The 23,981-nt window shown below is 41.2% G+C and overlaps 1 protein-coding gene across 1 annotated transcript; it reads right to left on the reverse strand.

Annotated features, from left to right (window-relative positions):
* On the reverse strand, nt 1-23,981 carry fgf22 (fibroblast growth factor 22). The gene is made up of 3 exons (XM_030727979.1): nt 22,919-23,981; nt 2,335-2,438; nt 1-699 (listed from the first exon to the last, which is right to left on the reverse strand). Exons 1-3 carry the CDS (start codon nt 23,289-23,291, stop codon nt 505-507), a joined length of 672 nt encoding a protein of 223 aa, XP_030583839.1. The 5' UTR covers nt 23,292-23,981; the 3' UTR covers nt 1-504.

The raw sequence follows: 23,981 nt of genomic DNA on the forward strand, positions 1-23,981 counted from the left end.
TTTTTTTTTTTTTTTTGTAAGGCTACATATATTACAAAATGAAGTCAAGCTGGAAATGACCTGCTATTCGGATGTTTTTAAAAGTCACCAGCACAGGTGTTTGAAAGCTTTGACTTGCTGCTATCTCTCTTAATAATGATTTCATCTCTCAATGAACAAGTGATCCAAATTTTGTTATGTGAAAGCCCCTCCATCCCTCTCTGTACTCCCCTCTCAAACAGATGCAGTTCAGACACAGATGGATTTGTGGCAAGACAGACGTCTGATCGTAGTGTAATTCTACTGTGTTATGCTGTATTACTGAACATCATTAGAAAATGCAGAAAATAACTTAAGAGTAGATATTATACTACCTCTACAAGTGTTACAGACCTCAGCAAATGTACATTTATGTGACAGGAGGATGGAATAGTAAAAATACACATTGTGTCACAGCCAGATCAACACTAGTCCTAGGAAAGAGGTGGGCCATCCAGTTGGTGGTCAGAGTTCAGACTTGGGCCACTAGGAGGGGAGCATAGGGAGGAAATGAGTAGATGGGTGTCTCCGTCGAGCCTTGTGACCTCGCCTTGGTTTACCACGCCCATTCAGCGAAACAAACATTTGCCTGCCGCCGTGTTTCCAGCGAAGTGAGGCATACGTATTGTAGCCGTTCTCTTCAATGCGTTCTTTAAACTTGCAGCTTGGGCTGTACTTCACCTGTGATTGCAGGGAGAAAGAGGAGTGACATTAAGGAGGGTATAAGTAATTAGCCTGCTGCTACCAGCTGACTGCTATTCCTTCTCTGTACAAGGCCAGCTTCCAAGTGCACAAAGGTTAATGGCTGTTGTTGTAGTAAAAGATTTCCAGGTGTGCAGTATAGTATAGTATAGTATAGTATAGTATAGTATAGTATAGTATAGGGTGTCTATCCATTATTTTGATCTGGTTTGTTTTTCTCAGGTTGTGGAAGTCTGAATTTAAGGGATGGTTAACCAAAATTAAAAAAAAAAAAAAAGAATAGGAAAAAGAAAAAAGAAAAGAAAAATAACAACCCTCACCCTTTAGAAGACATCCACCTCTTAAATATAATTTCCATCAACCCAGTGCAGTTTGTTTTAGTGGATAGCAACAGGTTTCCCTTTCCAGAAACAATATTCTGGTTATTTAAGATATGTAACTGCCTGACATTTGAATTTTCTTTGGGACCATTTTCTAAAAGTGATCTTTGACAGAGACACATGACGGTGAGCTCTGTGAAATATCTTGGTTAACTGGGACATTATTATTGGAAGGACATTTTCATTTCTGTTCGCTTACGTTAAATAAAGTTAGCAGGAGAAATCTTAGACATGATAAATTAAAACAAATGTGAAAAGGTGTGTGTGTGTGTGTGTGTGTGTGTGTGTGTGTGTGTGTGTGTGTGTGTGTGTGTGTGTGTGTGTGTGTGTGTGTGTGCGCGCGTGTGTCTTTATTTGTGATTGGGGTTAAGTGACCCTTGAATTTTTTCAAAAAAACCACAACACAATAATAAAATAAAGGTTTCTATTTCTTTAAAAGACACTTTTTTAACTCTACATTCAGCATTCAGCAAAGCCACTTTTCCACGGGTGGTTACAGCTTCTTATCAGTAAGACTCTTGAAAGATGTTGCAGTTACAAGAGCTTCTACTGCATTCCCTTTTCCAGATCATTATCAGGCTGCTATAACGAGGCCCTCTCTGTGATAGCATCGGGATAAAGTGAGCGTGCTGTGATTCATCTGCCTTTTTGTTATTCTCGAAGATTTCAGGGTTTAGTAAAGTCCTCCGTCAGGTCTATTTATGTCCCGTTTTGTGTGCTGCATGGTCGGAGGCACTTGTCTTATCGCTGCTTGCTGACTGATTGCTTGTCCCTGATGTTTTCTTGTCCAAGATCTAAGTACATGAGCTAGACACCACACACCTCAGGTCTGAATTGTGTTTGATTTTAACAAAGAGGTGATTACTTTTGAAAGCTTGCTGTGCAAAACAGCAATTGGCAGATGGCACGCAAGGACTTAAATGAGCACAGCTGGCTATTTGTCATTGCTGGTTGGGCGTCTTTTCTCTACTATCTATGATGATGGAACAAGCCAGCTCAAGCTTCTGTATAGTCAGACATGGGGCAGGTGTACAGACTGATTATAGCAGTCTGACATCCCTCTGAACCCTTCATCAGAAGATTCCTCAGATTTTCCTTCTCTTCGGGAATATCAAACATAGGGTGGCATTCATTTGGAACTCATATATATCACGCAACCTCACCTCCCTCCCTCCCCTCCCTAACATCAAGAAGTCTCGACCTCCAGAAAAATGTTGCCAGGTTGTATACGCACCGATCCAAAGAGCGTGCCTTTCTTGGACATAGCTAAGTACAGTCCAGTGCTGACAGATTTGATGGCAACAACTCCCACACTGACAGATCGGATTTCCATCAGGCCTGGAAAATAAAAGGAGAACAAGAGGCTGGGTTAGAAAGATCCAGATTTGGGAGCTTCCCCCATCAAAAGCCATTCTATCATTAGTGATTAGTTTGTCAGTAAGCCATATGCTCTGTCGGGAGAGAGAGCCCAAGAGAAAAGAAAAAGCTTGCATACAGGCAAGACCTATTCAAGAGAAATTGGGATCCAATCAGATTAATTCAAGGTTATAAATATAACATTTTCATAGAAGCTTAATTGAGCTTTTTTTTTTTTAATGTCACCATGGATTCCAAACTACATAAATGTTGTAACACATGCTTGTATATCAGGCATATGTATTATCTAAGTCTGCACAGTGTCAGTCTGCTTTGCCACATGCATCCATGAAAACCTCCAGAAGTGGCACTCCTTCCTGGTCATACTCACGGTATGAGCATATATCATATATTACTGAGACACAGAACCTGTCTCTGGTTAGCTAATGTACTTCACTCCATGAAAATCTGCAAGATGAAGTTTTCAAGCTAGTTGTTGTAGAGATGACCTGGCTTACTGCAGGGTCCTTAATATGAGGTAACTAATGGAAATTAATGTTTCTTTTGATTTTTCTGCCTTCATTTAACCACTAATACCCTCAAAGCACCTTAATGTGGTTCTAATCTGGGTGTAAATCCTTTTCCTTATGCCCTGAAAACCAGAGAAGGAGAAAAGATGCTTTATTTTCTGTTGCTTACAGGCCACTGCTGGATATTTGTAAGAAAAAGATTTCTTAGCTTTGGACAGAAACTGGTATACACAACACTAGATCAAGGTGGTGAAGTACAGCATGAGCCAGAGCTGGTAGGAAATGAGTGATGACGATGAGTCATAAAAGCAGCAGTGGGCCGCAGGTCTCCCAGCTGACCCATCCCCATCTGTTTTGGTACAAACACAAGTCTTTTACAGGGCAGTGACTCAGCCGAGTTCCTGAATATTCCTGATGAAAAAGAAATGCAAATAATAGAATAACAGTGGCTTTGCAGCAGCTGCCCACTTGCACTGTAGTATATTTTTAATGTCTGCTTATTATTATTTTTTTTTTTTTGGAATGGTTACTAAGGCTCAACTTGGGGCAAACGCTAAAGTTAATATGTTTTTAGACTGAATAATATGAGTTTTATAAATAATAATTCCAAATTAATCAACAAAATCATTTTAAAACAATGTCACTCCATGCCACAACCCACTGAAGGATATAATGGAAGGATGCTTTTCAAATCTATTACAAACTCTGAGGTTAAGATTCAGGTAGGTTTAGATACAGTACATTTAACAGACAAATACTTATGCATCTGCTTAATTTTTCAGCCCTGGGGGTTCCTGCTTGATCCACCCCTACCTTTATTGCTCAATAATAATGGCACTGCCACCTAAATGTACAGTAATGTGCAAAAGTTTTGAGCTAACCCTCCTTTCTTTATATTTTGCCTCCGAGGAGCCAGACTTTTGAAAGTCATGTGCTTAAGAAATAGGAAAAAATCCAGCAAAGACTTAACATGTGACACTTGACACAGGACCTGAGAGATGCATCTGGCTCTCCAGATGATCCATCTACTCTTTGCTGAAGCTTCTTCAGTTAAAAGGTGGCTGTCAAGAAGCCATTCTTAAGGAAGGGAAAGGGAGGCAGATGCCAAGGTGTGCCAAATTACACAAGAACTGGACTGAAAGTCAGTGCTAACATGTTTTATGGAGTAATGTACAGTACGGAGAAGGTCAGGAGAGAGGTACAACAGTGAGTGCCTACAGCCATCTGTAAAACATAGTTGATGCTCTGTCATGGTTTGTGCCCAGATCTTGTCAAAATTCATAAAATTATGAAGACAGAAAAGTACCATCAGATTTTGATCCACCATTGAGTGCCATCTAGAAAGCAACTGATTGGAAACAGCTTTATTTTTCAACATAGTAATGATCCCAAACACACTGTAAATGCAGTAAAAGCATACCTGGATAGAAAAACACACAGTGGAACACTGTCAATCATGGATTGGCCTCCCCAGAGCCTGGACCTCAACATTTCTGAAGCAGTGTGGGATCATCTTGACAGAGAACAGAATAAAAAGGCAGCCAACATCCAAAATAGAGCTTTGGAATTTCCTCTAAGAAGTCTGGAGAACCATTCCTGAAGACTACTTAAAGAAATTACAAGAAAGCTGCCTCAGAGAGTTCAGACTGTAGCTTGAGACTTTTGCACAGTACTGTCCACTTTGTCATTTGTAGCAGGTCTGAAAGCCTCTGATGCAGACATTCTTTTATTTTCAGAGGACAGCCTCTAATGCAGTCAAGTGTCCAAATATGCAGTAACTCTTCCACCCACGCTGCCGATCACAAGATTCCTTTCTCATGTAATTCTTGGACAAGGAAAGTGTTTCATTGTCAGTGAATGCAATCCAGTTTAATTGCAAAAGAAGGGTAATTGTAGTCCACCGCACTCCCCCGCTATAGACAGTAACCAAAACCTTTCAGTCTGTGTACATTTGTGTATTTCAGTATTGAAGACAAAACTATAATATTTCTGTCTACAATATCACATATAGATTATGCTACTAACTGCTCCATCCAGACTGCTACCAGTTCCATCAGACTATAACTGCTCGTCTCACATAGAACATCTGCAGAGTTCCAAAGATGCATACATCTTTCACAGTATGAGCACACAACTTTTTTTAAAGACATGAACATCACTAGTCATGCTTACCAAGTGAAGTCATGTTCCATATGCACTGACATAAAGAAGTACAGAGGAAAAAGGAGGAATGAAAAGACGGACAAGATACACAAACACGAGCCCCTGTTGAGTGTCTTTATTCTCTGAAATGAAGCCCTCTCTCTGCTCATACACAGCTGCAGGGAAGGAGCCCATCCAGGTATCAGCTGCCCAGCTGCACCCCCATCATTATGCTGCCTCTGATCCTCCGAGGACACATTAACACTTTGATGGCAGCCTCCTCTTTTTGAGTTCTGTTTACAAACACCGGGTGTGCTATAGTGGCACCTGGAGCGTGCAAAGGACTCATAAGCAATTAGCTGAGGCTCTGCTGGTGATTGTTGCACTGCAAGGGTTTATGGGGGATTAGTCTAGGCCAATGAAAACCGCTGGTGCCTGAAAGTGGTGCCAGCAGTAATTGCCGTTATTTGCTGGCTTGAGTTCCAGGCACAGTAGGTGTGATGGAAGCACGTTTGTCACATCAGAGACAATGCAGGGACCTGGATGTGAATAGCTGCATTTGCTCAGTTTTAACATAACAGGTTTAAAGCATATACAGGTAAAGAGAATACATTTAATACTAGAATATAAACTTGATACACTGACACACTTTTTGTTTCTCTGTTTTTACTGGATGTGGCAATGGGTTTGCCCATTCTGAAGAGGGAATTTATTGAGAGTACCTTAAATATTGTCCTGCTCCAGGTCTCATAAGCTACACTTTTTTAGCACCCACTGTTGTAGCCGGTAGACACAAAAGATCTGAGGACAAGGAATGGGGATTTCACATTGTCTAGAAGAATCACTCGGGCTCTGGACGCTTGACCACACATCTATAAAGACCAGTTAGATCCATATAACTCACAGTCCCCCCTTTGAAAAGTCATTCTATTGTGTTCAAAGCCTGAGAAATTAGAGTGAAGTATTTCAAGCTATTAGAGGGTTTATTCTAACTGCTGAAATGCAAAGGTCAGTTTGCTGGAGTGCTGTACACTCACAGAAAGAGAGTAATGTTGATATAGGTTTACAGAGCCTTTTATTCTGAAACTTTTGCATTATAATTTTAAGGTCAAATTAATAAAACTATATAGTCATGTGGATGCTTAACAGTGCAGGGGGTCAGTGATCCTGTCTTTTTAAACCTGGTTTTATTAGATAAGGTCTGATGGAAAATGAAACGCTCACAAATATCAAGTTTACCCTTATTAAATAATTGGGATTTAAATGTCATAGATGACTATACTTAGAGAAAATGACAACATTTCAAAGTTATGAGTAATTTTTTTTATTCAAAAATCTTTTTCAAATTTTGAACAATATCACAGTTAGAAAGAAGACGGAGAAAGACAATGAAGACAAATTAAGTCTTTGTCACGGAGTTGCACTGGAAACTGAAGGTCGCTTCTTCACCTCGTTCTGCTGAGCAAGTATCAACTGATGGTCCTATTGAGCTCATGAAAAAGACACGTTTGGCTTCCCACTTGCAACTGGCAAGATCTCTTAACCTTTGACATGTTTTGGCTGGGACTGTCAATAAGCTCAAGCTGCCATTACAAGCAAATCCCACACCATACATGTCTAGTCAACTGTGGACTTGCCATTTACTTCTTCTCTATGGGTTTTTTTAAAAGCATAGAAAAAGTCTTTTACTCAGCCTCTTTTTACTCTTTCTTTTCTTTCTGTCCCCCATTTTTTGGACGTTAGCCCATCGTCAGATCATTCAAGCCTTCTCTGACCTTGAAAAAAAAAGGCAGAAAGGAAAGAGAGAGACACTCACAGGGTTCCCTTTTGTCAGACTCATGGTATGGGGGAAGAGGAAGGAGGGAGTACAGGGTGAAGGTGCTGGTTATAAGATGGTGGCCTTGGTGGTGGGGGCAGAAGCCTCCAGAGCCCCTCCACCCTCCTCCTCAACAAGTCTTTTTGTTACTCACCTGAGAGGTGAAGAGCTAGACAAGATCTTATTAATGACCGAGCATTTTGAATAGGGCTATGCAAACTGTGGCAAAATAGTTCCTTCCATCACAAATTTGAAGCAGAAAAGAGTGAAAGACGGAGCAAAAAAGAATGGGGGGGAAAAAAGATATTTTTCCACTCCTTTCCTCCTGTCTTCTTTTTGTTCCTTTTCCCAGGTCTTTAATTTCTTGGGTTGCCCCCTTGAACCGCCCTCCATGGCTCAGTGCTCGACCAGAGCAAAGCCTGGGAATCTTGGAGTTCCCGCTGTGCTCCTGGTCTTGATTGACATACCTTTTCAATTATTTCACAGTTTGCTTGCTTTTTAAACGAAGAGGGCCCTGTTGTTTTTTTCCTTCTGCCCTCCTTTTCAAAACAAGCTTTTCATGTCGGGTTTGGGCTGCCAGGCCTAATGGCTGTGACCAGCACCTTTGATCTGCCATGACCCCCTCAAAGGGTCTGGTACTGGGCAAAGCGGCCGTCTGTGTGTATCGGCACAGACAAAGGCTACATCACTCACTATTCCTTTAAACACCTTGAGAGATTACCATGAGAACCAGCTCTCCAGTGGAGGCCTTCACAGGTGCTGTGATATGGAAACTTGCATGTTAAGCCTTGAATGTACAGTAAATAACAAAATGGAAAGGAAAGTTTTGTTTGGCTAATTCCAGATTTAAATATTTAATCTGAGCCTGCCAAAATGCAAATAGATTCAGCATTTTTTAAGGAACTTTGGGTTTTGGACATCATTTGGGGGGAAAAAAATGAATAAATATGCAAATAAACACAAATAACTGATGGTGAAATTTGCACATTAATGTGTGGAACAAAATCTTTCATTTATAGTAAAGTCAGTATGTCTTTTTGATGACTTTATCCCCCTATTTTTGTATCTCAAATTAGGTGGAATATGAACTTTTCTTTTGAGGTCTTTTTGTTCTTCACATGATCACTTTTTATGTAGTCAACTGAGGATGACACCATGAATGCTGACAGGAATTTACTATCCCAAAGCATCCATCTTTGTCTCTTTTTGTCAAGTTCATCATGTCAAGAAGAAGAAAAAAAAAAACAACATGCATGTTGGTGATGACAGTTCTGATAATTTTGCTTAAATTTAACTGACATACACATGTTATTGTGCTACAAACCAGCGGGGCCAGTTTGCATGCCATTTTTCTGAAACTGCTGTAATTAGAACAGACTTGTGATTATTCTAAGGGTAATGGTGCATAGCAAATACCATAGCATGGTTTTGATTCCAATCAGCAAACTTTCTCTTCTCTGTATGTTAGCGCTCCTTTTGACTGTCAAACAAAGGGAAGAATTTCCCATCGAAATCTCTGAAAAATACATTTATTTTGAATGAGAAAGTATAAATGCACTTTGGTCCAACTTTACATGCAGTCTGACAGGAAGACAAAAACACAGGCAATGATTGCACATTGCTCATTCCTTTAATAGGTAATAAAACCTAATAGGGCAGAGGTCAAAGTTTATGTTCTGAGAGCAAAACTGTAATTACCAAATGACATTACTACGGCAGTGTAATCAAATAGTAAAGAAGCAAACAATAGCTTGCTAGCTTCCGACATCTAAGCACATCCTATTGATCCTATTGATCGGTAGAGGAAGGACAATATTTTCATGGAGTCTGATATCACTACTGGAAGGCATGTGATACTAGTGCAGCGATGATCTCATTGCAATGAGTGGCTGATACGAAAGCTGATCTTCTGTGTGATTTGCAGATTATGACAGGGCTGCAGAGATGAGAAAAAAACATATTTGTAGTAAGCACAGTCTCCTGGTCTCTTGGTTTCACTCCCTTGCAAAGAAGATTTCAAATCATCATGCTTCAGTATGTTATCCCTAAGTTATGGTTTACTTAAGCCAATGGAACTAAAGGCCACATTATTACTTTCCATATCCGCATGACTGTGATGGTCCACATGCCATTCATTTTGTCATTTTCCTATGTCTATATCAGCCTGCAGCTCAGACTTTATGAGCCTGTGGACACTCAGATTATACCAACAAACACTAGTGAACGCTGGTGTGCCATAGTTTGTGGACTATATCTGACACCCTAATCCATAAGAGGAAAAAAATGAGTGCAAGTTTTTGCTTATCTTTAATTTCTGAGTTTATGTTATTTTCACAATGTTTTCCTTTTGAAAAAGTGTGTGTCCACTTAGAGAAGCACAGAAGGGAGCAGCCCTGAAAAGACTCTGGGATCGCTGAAACCTGAGTATGGAGGTGAAGCACAAACTGAAAACTTGCACACATGCACCTGCAGCCGGTTGCTGCAGCTCAGGAGGTAGAGGAGGTCACCTACTAATCGGAAGGTTGGTGGTTCAATCTCTGGCTGCTCCAGTCTGCGTGCCAAAGTGTCTGATGCTACTGTTGGAGTATGAATATTACATCAAAAGCACTCAGCTGAAAGAAGTGCTTGTTTGAATGAGGCATGTTGTATGAAGTGTTTTAAGTGCTCAAAGTAGATACATATAAGATATAAGAACCAGTACATTTAAATTAAGTCAACATGAAATGTAACTTATATTCCAGTTAAGTTTGCTCTATCAACCAAAGTTTGGAACTGGGATAAATTCATCAAGTCTACTGAGTTCTCAGTGAGCAGATTGTCTGCTGTTCCTCAAAAGTCCTTGTTTTCCTGTGCAAAAAGTTTTTTTTTTTTTCTAACCTGGTGTCCAGTATTAATCAGTTGCACACGTAATATCATTCCTATTCCTGCACCTGTGTGCCACACAGAGTGCATTCTCAGGGAGCACCAGCCTTCTTTGTCCAGCAGCTGCACTAAGCTATTTCAGTTAGGTCCTCCTCAAGATGACGAGGGTTACAGTCGTCTCTAAAGTGATGTAAACACAGTCAGCTGTGTGCTTCTGTGTACACAAATAGCTGTACATTTAAAAAGTAATGTTGAACAGAGACATGATGTTGTGGGTCAATTACAGCACAAGCCAGGGGTGATAATGTGAAAGTGGCTATACACATTCCTTTAATAACACTAAAAAGTATTGCAGAAAAGCTTGTGTCAATGCTCTAATGTCTGACACTCCTAAGCATAAGCACCACTCTTGGTCATAGTTCAATGAGTGACATTAAACTATGCATTTCCATCTAAAATCGATGGATTTTTAGGCATACTAAAAAAAAATGGATCCTATTATTCTTACTACATTGCCCAGCCAAAAAGAAAATCACACACTCTGGACTCTGAACCATCTTTTGTTTTGATGACAGCACACATTTGCCGCAGCATCATTTTGATAGGCTCATACAGTGTCCGAGATCTCATGATGGGAGTGTCAGACCACTGAAGTCTTCTCCAGCACATCTCAAAGATTCTCAATGGGATTAAGGTCTGGAATATGTGGTGGCCAATCCACTTGAACCTCTCTTTCACAGTCTGAGCCTGATGAATCCTGGCATTGTCATCAGGGAAGAAAAAAAAAAAATCCATGTGATGGAAAAATGTGCTCACTCAGTATATTTCGGTATTCAGATGACCTCATTTTTTTGGGCATGAAATGTTGCTGACCTCCAATCCAGTGGAAGTGTATATTCATTAATACATACACACCACTAATTGAGTCAGTGTCAGCTGTTTCATCATTTCATCATGGTGACATTTATTTTTGTTTGAATGAGTGTGATCAGGCTTAAAATACAAATGATGCAATCCCTCCGTGGCTTAATAGACCCAGCAGTTCTGGACAGCAGTATAAAATTTACAGTCTCTTTAAAAGGGGCAGGAACTGCCTCTCTGACTGTACTGCTGTTCCAGGATTTATGCATTGATGTATATATGTACAGTGCCAGTCAAAGGTTTGGACACAGTGTGTGTGTGTGTGTGTGTTAGTAGTGCTCTAATGCATAGGAAAAGCAGTTATCGGTCTATAAGCAGCAATTCCCTGCCTTTCTACAAACTGTACCTGTCTTTCTCTTCTTTTTGTGTCTAATTAGTCAGCTTGATTGTCACTGTCCTTCTTGGTCTAGCTGTCTCGTTCTGGCTATTTTCCTGGCTGGGTCACCCTTCCGTCCCTCCTTATTGGCCCCTCTGCAATGGGTCTCCGGACATGCATCATACCTATTAACTCTTACAGAGCTGGAATGATTTATTCATCCTTTTACCGGCAGCTATAAGATATGTCTGCTGTGAGCTATGCCGAGTGGGTCTGAGCTATTTGCACGCACAATAAAAATGAAAAGCTGAGACACGCACACAAACACTGAGTTTTGGGGGAGGGGGTTACACTTTTTTTTGCAATAGAGGCAAGAAAGTAAAGAAAAACTGTAAAATCGCTAACATACTCAGTAAATGAACTAGCCAGCCCTAAGTCAGATCCTCCACCACATGTTAGTCAAAGAAGTGCATCCAGCCTGGAGAAAAACTTGGCCCTGAGATCTGATTCTGTTCCTCAAATGAGCTCAGACTGTCTGGAAGTCTGAACAGTGTTTCTCTTGCTTAAATTAGCTTTGAATTCCTGGACAGTCAGCTCAAGTCATGTAGGCTTTGATCAAACCAAATTTTTAAAATGCATAACTAAGATAACAGCAAAGGAAATAAGAAACAGGGTTTCATTTGCACCCTTCTTCTTACACACTTGAACTTCTGCAGATCTAAACATGCTGTCAGTCTCTTAATTACTCAGTACACACTGCGTGCATGTGTGCTGTCATGTAAATATGACTGTATACAATGGCTGTTAACTCAGGGAAATAGGACACAGTGAGACTGGTTTGCATTTGTGTGTTCTGTCCAAGTACAATTCCCTTGTATGTTGCCCATCCTGTCAAAAAAAAAAGAAACAAAGACGATGGATAGAAAGAACAGGAAGAAAGGAGAGAAAAGACTCACAGAGGGTTGCTCTTCCCTGCCCATGTATCACTTGCTTTTCCCACATTCCATTAAATTCTCTGGAGAGATGAGAATGAAGCTGAGACTGATAAGATTATTCTTCTCCTGCCGTTTTGTTTTTAAATCCCATTCCATATTCAGTACCAGTTTAGTATTTGTGATTTTCTTCCATTATTATTATTATTATTATTAATATTATTATTATTATTATTATTATTATTATTATTATTATTATTATTATTATTATTATTATTATTATTATTATTTTCTTAGCTTTTTGCACCCCTGAGGGACTGGGTATATCAGTTTGGGTATATTATTGAATGGGCTGATTTTATTCAAAAAGAATTACAAACGTGCCTGCACACAACTCTTACAGTTGCACACAGGCAGTTTTTCAGGCCACTCTACCTCCCTGCCACACTGGCCACAGAGGGAGGTGTAAAGCAAAGCCAATCTACCGCTCTACAAGCCGGTGCCCAGGTTTTCTGAGCCTGTGAACAAGCCACATGGTGGTGATCTGCTGAAAACTGACTCCCACACTCCCTCGGCCCCAGCCCCGGCCGCAAGGGGTGACATTCTCTCACACACAATCCAGAGACCGGTCCTCTTTCAGGACTCACGCTCGGCCCAGTTACCCCCACCTTTTCATGCGGTTGTGCTAGGAGAAGTACTCCAGGGATTAGCCCAGCCAGGTCTTTCAAAGGCCATTAGAGCAAATTACAGGTATCCTCTTACCAGTGCGCTGGGACAGGCCAGGTGAGGGGCGTAGAGGCCAGGCAGGAGTGCAGGGGTCAGCTTGGGACAAAAAGACAAGGCCACCCTGGGCCCCACTCTATCGGAGTGTCTCCCTGGCTCCACAAACTGGTAGGCCTGCATCTATGAATGGCTCACTTGATGGGACCTCAGAGACATTGTCTCACTACCGTAACTTTAGCCTTTTTTTTCTAAGTGCCCTCTACCCCCACATCTCACTCTCTCCCTGCTTATTTTCCTGTCTTCAAAATGATCTGGCCATGAGTTTGCCCAGATAAATGACTACAAAATGTAAAATACACAAGACTTGAACCACAGTGCATGAGATGATATCCACCCAATTTACCATGGTAGCATGCTGCAATCAGTATGTGCATCACAAAAAGCCCTGGCATGAGTTGAAATTGAATTTGAATAACATTAACTATTTCCACTTGAAAACTAAATTTAACTTGTAATGGCAACCACACAACCATTAATGTGTGGTCTGTCAATGTATCAGTATGCTGCAGGCGTCATGAGACTGATTCTGTTGATAAAGTTGTAGAGATGGCCAAAGGGAGTTCCGCATCCTGCCATTTTCTCTAGACTACACACAGACACACACTCTCACCCACACACACATGCCTTTTGGCCACTTGTGCTGGCCACACTCACATATACACACACATATGCCTCACCCTATCCCAACCGGTGGATGACAATCTAGTGGAGGAGCTGCGGAAGTGTTTCATTAGCCAATTACCGCTGGTAGATAAAGCCTGCGTTCCCACAGTCCGCAAGGTTGGGGGGTCAAATGTGACCAATTACCCACCATCCCCTCACAGGACAGATTAGTCTGTCTGATTTATCCCCAGACGGACTGACCCAATAGTCCAGAATCACCACCACATCTGGATACATTGTGCATGTGTCTGGGGAGGCAGCTGTGTGTGTGTGTGTGTGTGTGTGTGTGTGTGTGTGTGTGTGTGTGTGTGTGTGTGTGTGTGTGTGTGTGTGTGTGTGTGGGTGAACAATTTCACTGTTCATAAACACCACTTCTACTGTTAAAAAAAACAATGAAATGCACCACCAGGTTCTAAATGAAAAGTGCATTTAAAGATGTTAACACACAAAGAAAATCTCAGTTTGGCAAGTCAAAGATTTTGACAGCACTGGGCTCTTCTTTACCACACACATGGACTTCCGACTCATTAGTGTATCTGCATGTTCTGTCAGCATGCACTCCATGGTTGTTTTACCACTGAACACAAGCTTCCTCGGCCATGCAACGCTTTGATTGTATGTAATGGAACATCAATCAGTTCATTAGGGACCCCCAGGATGCTATGCTGATCAAACCTTAAATTTACGAGCGCAGATGGGGGCAAGCAAGCCAGAAAAGGTAACACTAGAGGACAACCTGAAGGTTTGGGTTAGTGGGGGTGGAGGCCTGCTGTAGTTAGGCTGAGGGATTGTAGAGGTGAAAAAGGTTAATGAAGCCCACAGTGTGCACGATGCCTGCTTGTCTGTGCCTGTGTGGTACTGAGTAGCTGTAATCTCTGACCAAGAGGCTTCTCTTTAATCAGGGAAGGAGACCAGGGAGGGCAAACTGCTTCCAAATCATGCATCACATCCGTAACAAGCGGACGACAAACTATCAAAGGCTTCGCAGATAGTTATGAGCCGATCTGCCCGCCGAGAGCTTTGTGAGTCACAGCTTCTGAATTTTGCTGAACTTTAAGGTACCCTAGGAGGGCAGCAGGGATGGCGGGATCCACATTAAACTGAGGTCATCCACTGTGACACTTAATAAATAACACTAAGCAGGTGAATTGCATCTGTGGCTGATTTGGTTGGATGTTCAGACCAGATTCAGTGCATGTAAGCATACTTGGGCAAAGGCATCGTTTTTGCTGTTTTCTACCCTCATTTCTGTGTTTTTCTGCACCAACATATCTTTTGGAGGTTACAAATTCAGTTAAGTTTAAAAAAAAACAAGCAAACATGGACTCCTGAAGTTTTTTGTGATGTTTTATTATGAATGAATGAATGAATGAATGAATGAATTATATTTTATAAACAGCGGCACTTGGGTTCTTTTATATATCTCACTATAAGGTCTCTTTTTAATCTCAAGAATTCATCCAAGATACCATGATTTCTCACACAATTGGTTAGGATGTGTAAGTGGCCAGTGATATTGTTGATTAAATCCCACTGAATTGATTAGTTTTCACAGTTTTCCAGTGTGCTTGTGTCTGCAGCAGTAAACTGAAAAAAACCCAAACCTGATTTAGTTTGGAGGGGACCGCCAACTTTAAGTATGTGCATATGTGACTCAGGTGTGCAGTGAGTTTCCAGTGACTGAGCACCTGGACACAGAATATTCTCTGTGGCCTGAGCTTGCCCCATATTTACATTATTAAAATGAGATGGGCATACAGGAGGTGACAGAAGGCACAAGAGTGAAATCAGGCAACCTGTCAGAGCTGTCACTTGCTTCACTGGCCAAAGGGCCCTGACCCCAATCCTATCCATTGCAGGGGAGGAAAGGGGGAAATGGATACAGCTGGAGAGAGAGGGTGACAGGTAGGAAAGGTTGGGCAACCAAAAAGTGAAAGTATTCCTGTATATTATATTTATATACAGACTGACATTAGTGCGTATAGAGTGTGGATGTTGTATATGGATATAAACATAAGAGCACAAGAAAAAGAACAAACTCGACCCATTCTTCCTGGTTCATTCAAAAGTATGTCCAAAATAAAGCAAGAAGAAAGTTAATAAATGTTTAACAAAAACAACTGGACAAAGATCCAAGAGCCATAGAAAAGTGGTCTGATGCATAATGTGGACTATAAACCGCTTCAGCTATATCACTGCAATGCTTTGTGCCACCCTCTGTGTTCTAATGAGGAACATGGTGTTTCAGATGAGAAAAAACACCACTGTGCACAGAGGCTTGCACATGGCAGTATGCATGCAAACACACAAACATGCATGTGCCCGAGATGAGTGCAAGGTAAGGTCTGGTTCATATTAGCCATTAGGGAACGGAAACGCACATCTTTTTCAGGTTAGGGTCCACTTCATGCTCCTGCAATGGCACACATATAAACACAGGCACATGCATTCGAAATGTACACGCACATTCAAGGAGCTGACATGATACTCACATCCTGCCCATGTTCATTTACTGAAATGTCTTCAGAGATAAAAAGCAGGTATGGGATGTGTGTAATGCGGTTCGGGGAAGACTCTGCGTGGTCTCAGCCTGTTGGTATGCACGGACTGAACCAGAGTTGCTGTTTTTAGTCTTTTATATTTGCATTAATTATCCTATTGCTACTTTCAGGAAACAAATTTAAAACACAGTTATTCAGTCCAGATAGTGACCTCTTTGCCTCAGTCTCATGAATTTAGCTTAAACATTGTTGCATTGTTTGTCAAATGTAATTAAAACACAGTACAAGGCAAAATACAACTCTTGTTTGATTTTCTATATTTTTTCTCCTTTAAGGTCCAATCTGAGACGGGTTACCTAGCTATATGCTGTATTTTTACATCCGCTTAAAGTTCATCTGTAGATAAAATTGCCAGTTTGAACAGTTTGATTTTCTTTAAAATGAACATTACAATTTTATAACCACTTAGCATGACTGTAGACTTTTAGTTATGTTTAAGACTTTGTAACACAATCTTAAGTTGCCCAGAAAAACATGACACATCATGATAAAGAATGTTGAAGTGGAAGGGGATGGATGGATGGATGGATGGATGGATGGAATTATCTCTAAATTTCTAGTAACTTTTTCGTGGTTGTAACTGTGACCAGCTGGTAGTAGATGCAAGGTGCGTGATTTTGATCCTGCAGTGTTACACATAGGCACACATATTATGACTTAATTGCCTAACAGCTCGTCAATATTTAGCCACAGAGGCTGATAGGCAGACTTTGGTTTTTCTGTTTGTGAGAGAGATTAAAGTCTGCATGTTCTAGAGCGTCCACGTGTTCTTGTAGGGTGGAGAAGCTCCAGATTCACCTGAATATCACCTATGAGACAGACTGGTTTTATTGCCTTGTATTGCTCTACATATGATAACATTTTACAGGGAGGGACGTGTTATAAGATTAACAGGTGCATTACTTTCCTAGTGCCATTCTCCCTTTGATTTTAGGTTAAATTTGAATACCTTTAAACTCTTGTAGCTGTACCCAGTCAACCGTGACTGTATTTAAGGATGCCAAGTTGTTTCTTTTTTCCCTGTATACAGCAGGGGTTCTCTTTCAGCTTCTTTATTCCTGGGCCAGTGGTTAAATGTCTTCCAAGACATGATGTCTGGCTCAGTTCAAGCAGGGAGGTGAGAGGCTTTATTGGAAGGGTCAAAATAAAACTATAAATTTGTCTTGGTCTATCTAAAGTTGACACAAGACCTGTCTCCCCGTGTCTCTGAGGGCTGATTACATCAGTGCACGTGTGTGTACATGTGTATGGTTCGAAATGTAAGTGGCAGCTGCTCCTTCACGAATATTTCCTTTGGCAAATCATTTCAAACATGTGGTGCTACATGAGTAAGGCTAGCTGGTCATCTGTTCCCAGCTGATCTAATTAATATGTTTTACACCTTCCACAAAAAAGCTCTCCTTGTAATAAGACCACTAATGTGCTCACATTGAGGAAAAGGGCAAATTTTTCACTCCTGCTTTAAAGACTAAGTGCTTGGCTGTGAACATGCTCCATATTGCATTGCTCTACGGTAAATAATTGTTGCTCGTTACGCTGGTGTTTAAAGCACCTAAATCACTAAGAAGGTAGCTTTTGGAAAGCAACAAATAGTCTGCTCATGGGAAAGGGGGTGATCAGTAATGCAAATACTACTTATCTTCTCTGGCCCGATTAATATTTAAAGAGTAGGTAGGATTGCTCTATTATGCACTCTAATCATTTTCTGTTAAAATCATTTGGATATCGATGTATTTGTACCTTTCTTTCAAAGTCATCCTCTGCTTTTTTATAAACTTGAAGAAAACATCTTCAATTAATGGTGTCAAGGTCCACATTGCTGGTTACTGGAACTGTGAAGTCTTCTCTTTTGTGCTATCTTCACGCCCACAGGATGTCCATAGCTGTCCATAAAGGACTTGGTTGCCAGAGCCAGAGTCAGACTCTATAAACCTGCTGATGAACCGCGTAAATCCCAGAGAGGAGCTGGAGCCAGACTACTAAAGGTCGTTAGCTACTAATTGCTACATTTCTAGAGCCCATTCAAGACATCAAACCCATGTGGCAGAAACCAGGGATGCTCTGCTAATTAGCCTGATACTGACACTCTTGTCCTCCGGTGTTCCCAGGACAGTGATAGTTTGTGAATTTGTTTGAAGGAATTTAACATTCATGTTAAACATGAATGTGTATCAGGGATGTTTTATGTAGTTTTTGGTCTCTTAATAACAGAAACAGCTGGTAATGGGTTAATTTCATTTATTTCTTCTCATACAAGCTGTGGCTGTGCCTTTACAGTGAGGGCTGGGGGTGGGGGTGGGGGGGTAATGCATGATTCGTGGGATTTTACCCTCCTATTGGCATCCAAAATGTCCACGAATCTCCTCTCAGTTGAGACAACCCAGAGGAAACCTTAATGCCTAATGAGCAACGGGAAGCGCTCCAGCACTCTTCTAGCCTTTAATTTCCACCTCAATACTAAGCAGAGCACGCCCCGGCCCTTCTTCTAGCCTCATTAACATGTGTATTCTTCCAATTCAAAACACCAAAGTACTTCCTTCAGCCAGGTGCTTCCCTCTTTGGCCGCTCCGGCCTTGGTGCCGTTGATCCAGTCACACATCCTTGTCTGAGCTATAGCAGAATTAATGGTGAGTCATGGTGAGGATGAAAAAAGGCCGGGGCAGAATAACCCTCCTTACACCTTTAAAATGGCAGACAGTGCAGAACAGACATTTTGTAATGTCTGTTGTTTTCCAGCATGAGTGGCATTATTTCTAAAGTGAAACCCGGATAACATATGATGAACAGCAGTATTTTTAGATTGTCTGATAATCTTGCAGTGCTGTTGCTTTATAGTGTTGCACACATAGGTAATTGGGGTTTTAGCAGATCATAAAAATTAGAACTTGAAAGCACTTAAAAAGCAACTTAAAAGTTTGCTATACATGACCATACACAAGTGACACACAATTAAGCTTTGTGGAGTATGTAAAAAAATCTATGCTAACATGTGCATGACAACAACCTAAAAAGAAGAAAGAAAAGAAATGCAGCGTCACCAACTATTCATGTGGAAAACACAAGGAATTTAGTTTTACAGTAAAATAATAAAGATTTAAATGTTTCCACCCCTGCTCCACATCCTTTTTTTTTTCTCGAAACTGTCCGTCATCTGTCTACCGCGCTAGTCTTTTCTTTTTATGATTTTAAAATTCAAGTCAGTCTGCCCTTTGTGAGTGACAGTTTCCCCTGTGTACAAAAAGTTTGAATAATTTCCACAACATATTTCAGTTGGGTGGAAGGTTTTCACCCCATGGTTTTGCTCCAAGTCAAATACACTCATGAACTTGGAAAACTTTCACATCAAACAGTAACATGTTGCACACGAAGGGAAATTTAGTAAACACAACACACCCTGGCTGTGAGAGTTGAGAGGCTGTGGAGGCAAAATTAAGTTAGTGTGGCTGCAGTGACTTCTGCAGTTGTAGCGGTGTCACCTTATTTCCTAAGTATGAATTGGCTGATGCTACCTGGAGGCTGACCAAGTGTTTGATGCCTTTAGCCACACACACATCCAATCCATCCTTTAACATATATATATATATAAAAAAAAAATGAAACATGCAATAAAATATATAAAGTGTGGTTTGCCCCCCCCCAAAAAAATAGTAAAATTAAATAGACAAAAATCAATAGATAACAGGCTTGAAATGTACAATTACACGCAGCCTTCATCTATTCATTAAATTTGATTTTAATAACCACATGTGGTGTATTAACACTCGTCTAAACCAGGCAGCTTCAACTATTGTAACTGATCACAAACCAGTTGCCGGGTGTGTCTGCACAGCTGTTGTGCTTTAGGACAGTCTAATTAGCAGGCTACGGCTGGTGGCCCATGACAGGATATGATGCATACCTGCCTCTGAAGCTTTTGTAAACACTTGGGTGTGTTTTTCCCCCTAGATCATTTTCTGCTTTGCCATAGGTTAAAAGAAAAACATGCTGTGGCCCTCCCTTTTGGACTCTCAAAGGGCTGCACTTTTTTCTCCTCGTGTGGCTGTTTCAAGAAGGTATTTTTAGCAATACTTCTAATGCTTTATTATTATATGTGGCTCTATATTTAGAGCGTGTAATTTTACAGGATGTACTCCGATGATAATCAGGCCATTTATCTTTATTTCGCTTTAGTTTGATTAACAAATGTAGCTGATAACTTTACAACTTCCTTGAATCAGATTTTTATTTTTTTTTTAACTTTAATACCTGTAGCCCACATCTTTGGGTATGAATGTGTTTTTGCGTGTATTTCCACATGCATACTCACAAGGCAGAAGACTTTTCTTTTTGTAACTCTTTGGAGATGTAACTGATACATTCATGCTGTTTAGTCTGTAGCCATTGAAGCTTGTGAATTTCATCACCCAGTCATGCAAAAGGACTATTAAATCAATCCTTTAACTACAAGGGTGTTTTAATCACATAATAATTAACTTTTCATGGTATCTGTACAATATGCTTATTATGTCACACTCGTGACTAATTTATCAGGAACTAAAAGTGAAGCAGCAAAACAAAAACAGGTTTATTTGCCATAGATGTTTTGTATTTTTCATCTCTCTTCAACCTTGTCCAGTTGTCTCATCCTTTAAATCTTTCACCGCTTTGAGTCAGTGTGTCTCCTCTTGCCTCTTCCCTCAGCTGTTCCATACCCCTAGTCCACTGGGATTGATACAATATTTTCCAACCTCAATTAGCAGAGAGAGCCTGTTGACTAATTCTAACTGTTTTTGCACCTGAGAGGGACTTGTAAGTTGGGGCTGGAAAAACTGAGTGGGGGTGGAGGTGAGGGACAGGGCCTGGGTGTAGCAGGCAAAGCTGTCGGGGCAGTATAGCTGTGTCGACAAGAGTGCAAGGGGAACGCAGAGGACAGAGTGCTGGGCAGGTGGAGGACGGTGCTAAGACTAGTGCTGAAATGCTATATGTTATGCAAGGAGTAGTATTCTCTGTATTGGTCTCTGTGAGGATGTATGTGTTTTTGCAAGTGGGTTCCTACAAGAGTACTACAAGAGTAGTAGCGTCACATCAATTTAAAGCAGAAAAAATGGTATAATGTGAATCTATGGGGAAAATGTACCTGAAAATTTTTTATAGAAATCTACAAAAAACAAACAAATGCATTGTCTTTGTAAGATTTAATGCTGATGTTGATTATATCTATATTAACACTAATGTGAATTACCATGTATGACTTTACACTTGTCCTGCCTCCAGTCTATAGCATGGAGAAATTCTCTTGGCCAGGACACTCTGAGTTTAATTGAAGGCCTCCGTATGTGATGGGAACAGTTTTCTTAAAGAGAAAAAGAGACCTCATAATGGTCTTAAACCAGATCTGTCCCAGTGTGAGTTGCAACCACAGACTGACCACAGGGTTCATTTTGTTAACTCTAAGGCAAAGCCTACATGACCGCTGGTTTGGCACTGTGCTCAGCTCAGGGTGCAGAACACACCCTCATTCTGTTTGAGTGCCGAAAGAACCGTTCTTTCCACCAAAGGAAATGAGAGGATGATGGCTAAAGTGAATGAGGACATTACATCTAAGGAGACTTCACTTTTTTGTTAATGGCTACTGCAGCCTCCTAAGAGTAAATGACACAATTAGCAAAAAGTTAAAAAAAAAAAAAAAAAGCATATATTTCACAATCTATTTTGCTGTTTTCCAGTGACTCTAAACATTTACATGTCAGTTCCCTCTTTTTTGCCAAATTTCTTCCAGTCCTTCGGCATGACTTCTGTCAAACTGTCAAATACAAGCAAAGTTTAGGAGTAGTATTTTGTTATGGTAGCTGACATTTATTACCACTAATGTGAAAGAATAAGGTCCCAAGTTGGATATGCCCACAGGTCCAAATTTAACACAGTAATAATTCATCTCAATTTGAATTTAAACCAGTGTGTGTGGTTTTTAAAGGTTCTGCCAGGTGACTAATCCCGACAGGTTAACAAATGTCATCCAGTCTGCCGCATGGAGATCATTGAAATAGTGGCAACAGACTGACTGGCTTGTTAGCTGGATGCAGCAGCTGTTCTCCCCCCGGTAGCTGTATGGAAAAACTCTGACTCACCCAGTTGTATAAAAAGGCATTAAGAACCAAACACATAAATATTACCGTCAAAGGCAAAAATGTCTCTAAGAGCTCGCCAGTAAGTCAGTCAGCCAGTGACTAATGGAGAGGAAGGTCAGATCATGACCAGAATCAATTCATCTGACCAGGTCAAGCATCTGAAAAGACACTCATTAATGGACATGCTGAAGAAGCATCACTGCATGAACAAGCTCTTCTCACGTGTCCACAAAGCACAGATAGACAGAACGGGGACTGAATAACAGTGGTTCTGCCTGGATACGCTCATACTACTGAGCACAGTCATTTAACATATTGCAGTCTTTTATTGTTTAAACTAATGAGTTATAGTGTCATGAAATTCCTGCCTCATGCATATAAAAGCACATGCACAGCATAAATGAACTGCGAACATCACAAATCAGTCTGTTTGCCTGTGTTGGAAAAATGTGTTTCAGTTTACACCTGCTACCTATGATTGATGCACTTTCACCACAGTTTTGACAAGTTAATTCCCAGTGAAACAGAAACATTTTTCCAAGACCACTTTGCACCACCAAATGATGCTCAGTGTCTTTCCTCAGTGCCTACTGTCCCATGAGGAGTCGAAATAATCTCCAGGTTATTCCCTTCCTACCTAGCAACGCTTCCCTCCTGCTCTAAACAACACAACACAAATAGCTCAGCAGTGATATAACCAGAGGATATCCCCATAAACTGCTGTAAAAGTCAATAGATAAGAAGGTTCAGCCATAAAAATAAACGTGAGAATCACAGGGCATCCTGTCTCTGACACAAATCTGAGATATGCAACTTTCACTCTACTTACTGTCAGCGTAGTTTTTACGTCGGGTGCCGTCCACCTTGCCTGTTTTGTCAATGCAGAGGAAGAACTTGTTGGCAGAGTAAAGTCGCCGGAGTCGGACGTCACCCTCTAAGTGATTATAACTGCGCGTGTGCCTTTCCAGTGTCCATGAACAGTTGATACCGCTTGCGAGCACCTTGAGGGGTTCATGCCCTACCCGAGGAGGACAGGCCCCTGTGACAGTACCAGCGGTGACCAAGAGTACGGTGAAGCATGCCAGGCAAAGGGAGGCTGCACTGGGCAGGGGGAGATGTGGACCAGTAGAGGCTGCAGTAGTGGTGGTGCTGAGGGCAGGTTCAGGACAGAAATGAACTGCGGACGCCGTCCATCTGCACATGGTGGGTCAGACTCCCAAGGTGCACCTTGTGCAAGCTGTAGGCATGCTGATGATCAGGAGAAGTCCCTGTGGAGGGTGAGAGTCCTGAAGAGACAAGGAAGGGAAGTGGCACTTACAGCAGATCCTCTGGATGTCACAGTCAATCTCCACTTTGGGCTGACAGCAGGCCTTTCCTCCTTACAGCATCAGTCTTGCCAAAGTTCCTCCAGATGTCATCTTTTTTGTTCTTGTTCTCAGCTCCGTTCATAAAGTGTTTGAATTTAATGAATCCCCTTTTTAAAGTTCCTCCTTGATGCTTCTCGCTGTTGGTCTGTTTTCTCCTCCTTTGACTGAAGTCTTCTTCACGGGTCCATAGATGAAGTCCTGGGTTCTATGAAGATTCACATGTGTGTATTTGTCAGACTGAGTGTAACTGTAAAAGTGTGTTTTTGTGCCAGTTTAAGTATGTGTGTGCGCACCTTGCGATGCTCTGCTCTTTCCAGCTGGGTAGGAACAAGTTGCCTGTCTGAGTTGCTGACCCGTGGCAGAAAGAGAGTTGACTACTTCTGGGCGTGTGTGTGTGTATGTGTGAGTATGTGATACTGAGAGAGAAAGAGAGTGAGTGAGAAAGAGAGGGAGTGAGTAAGTGGGTGAGTATGGGAGGTGTTTGTGACAGAGAGAGGCAGTGAGAGTGTGTCTGTGTGTCAGAGT

Source organism: Archocentrus centrarchus, chromosome 4 (assembly GCF_007364275.1).
Source record: "Archocentrus centrarchus isolate MPI-CPG fArcCen1 chromosome 4, fArcCen1, whole genome shotgun sequence".
Classification (NCBI taxonomy): domain Eukaryota; kingdom Metazoa; phylum Chordata; class Actinopteri; order Cichliformes; family Cichlidae; genus Archocentrus; species Archocentrus centrarchus.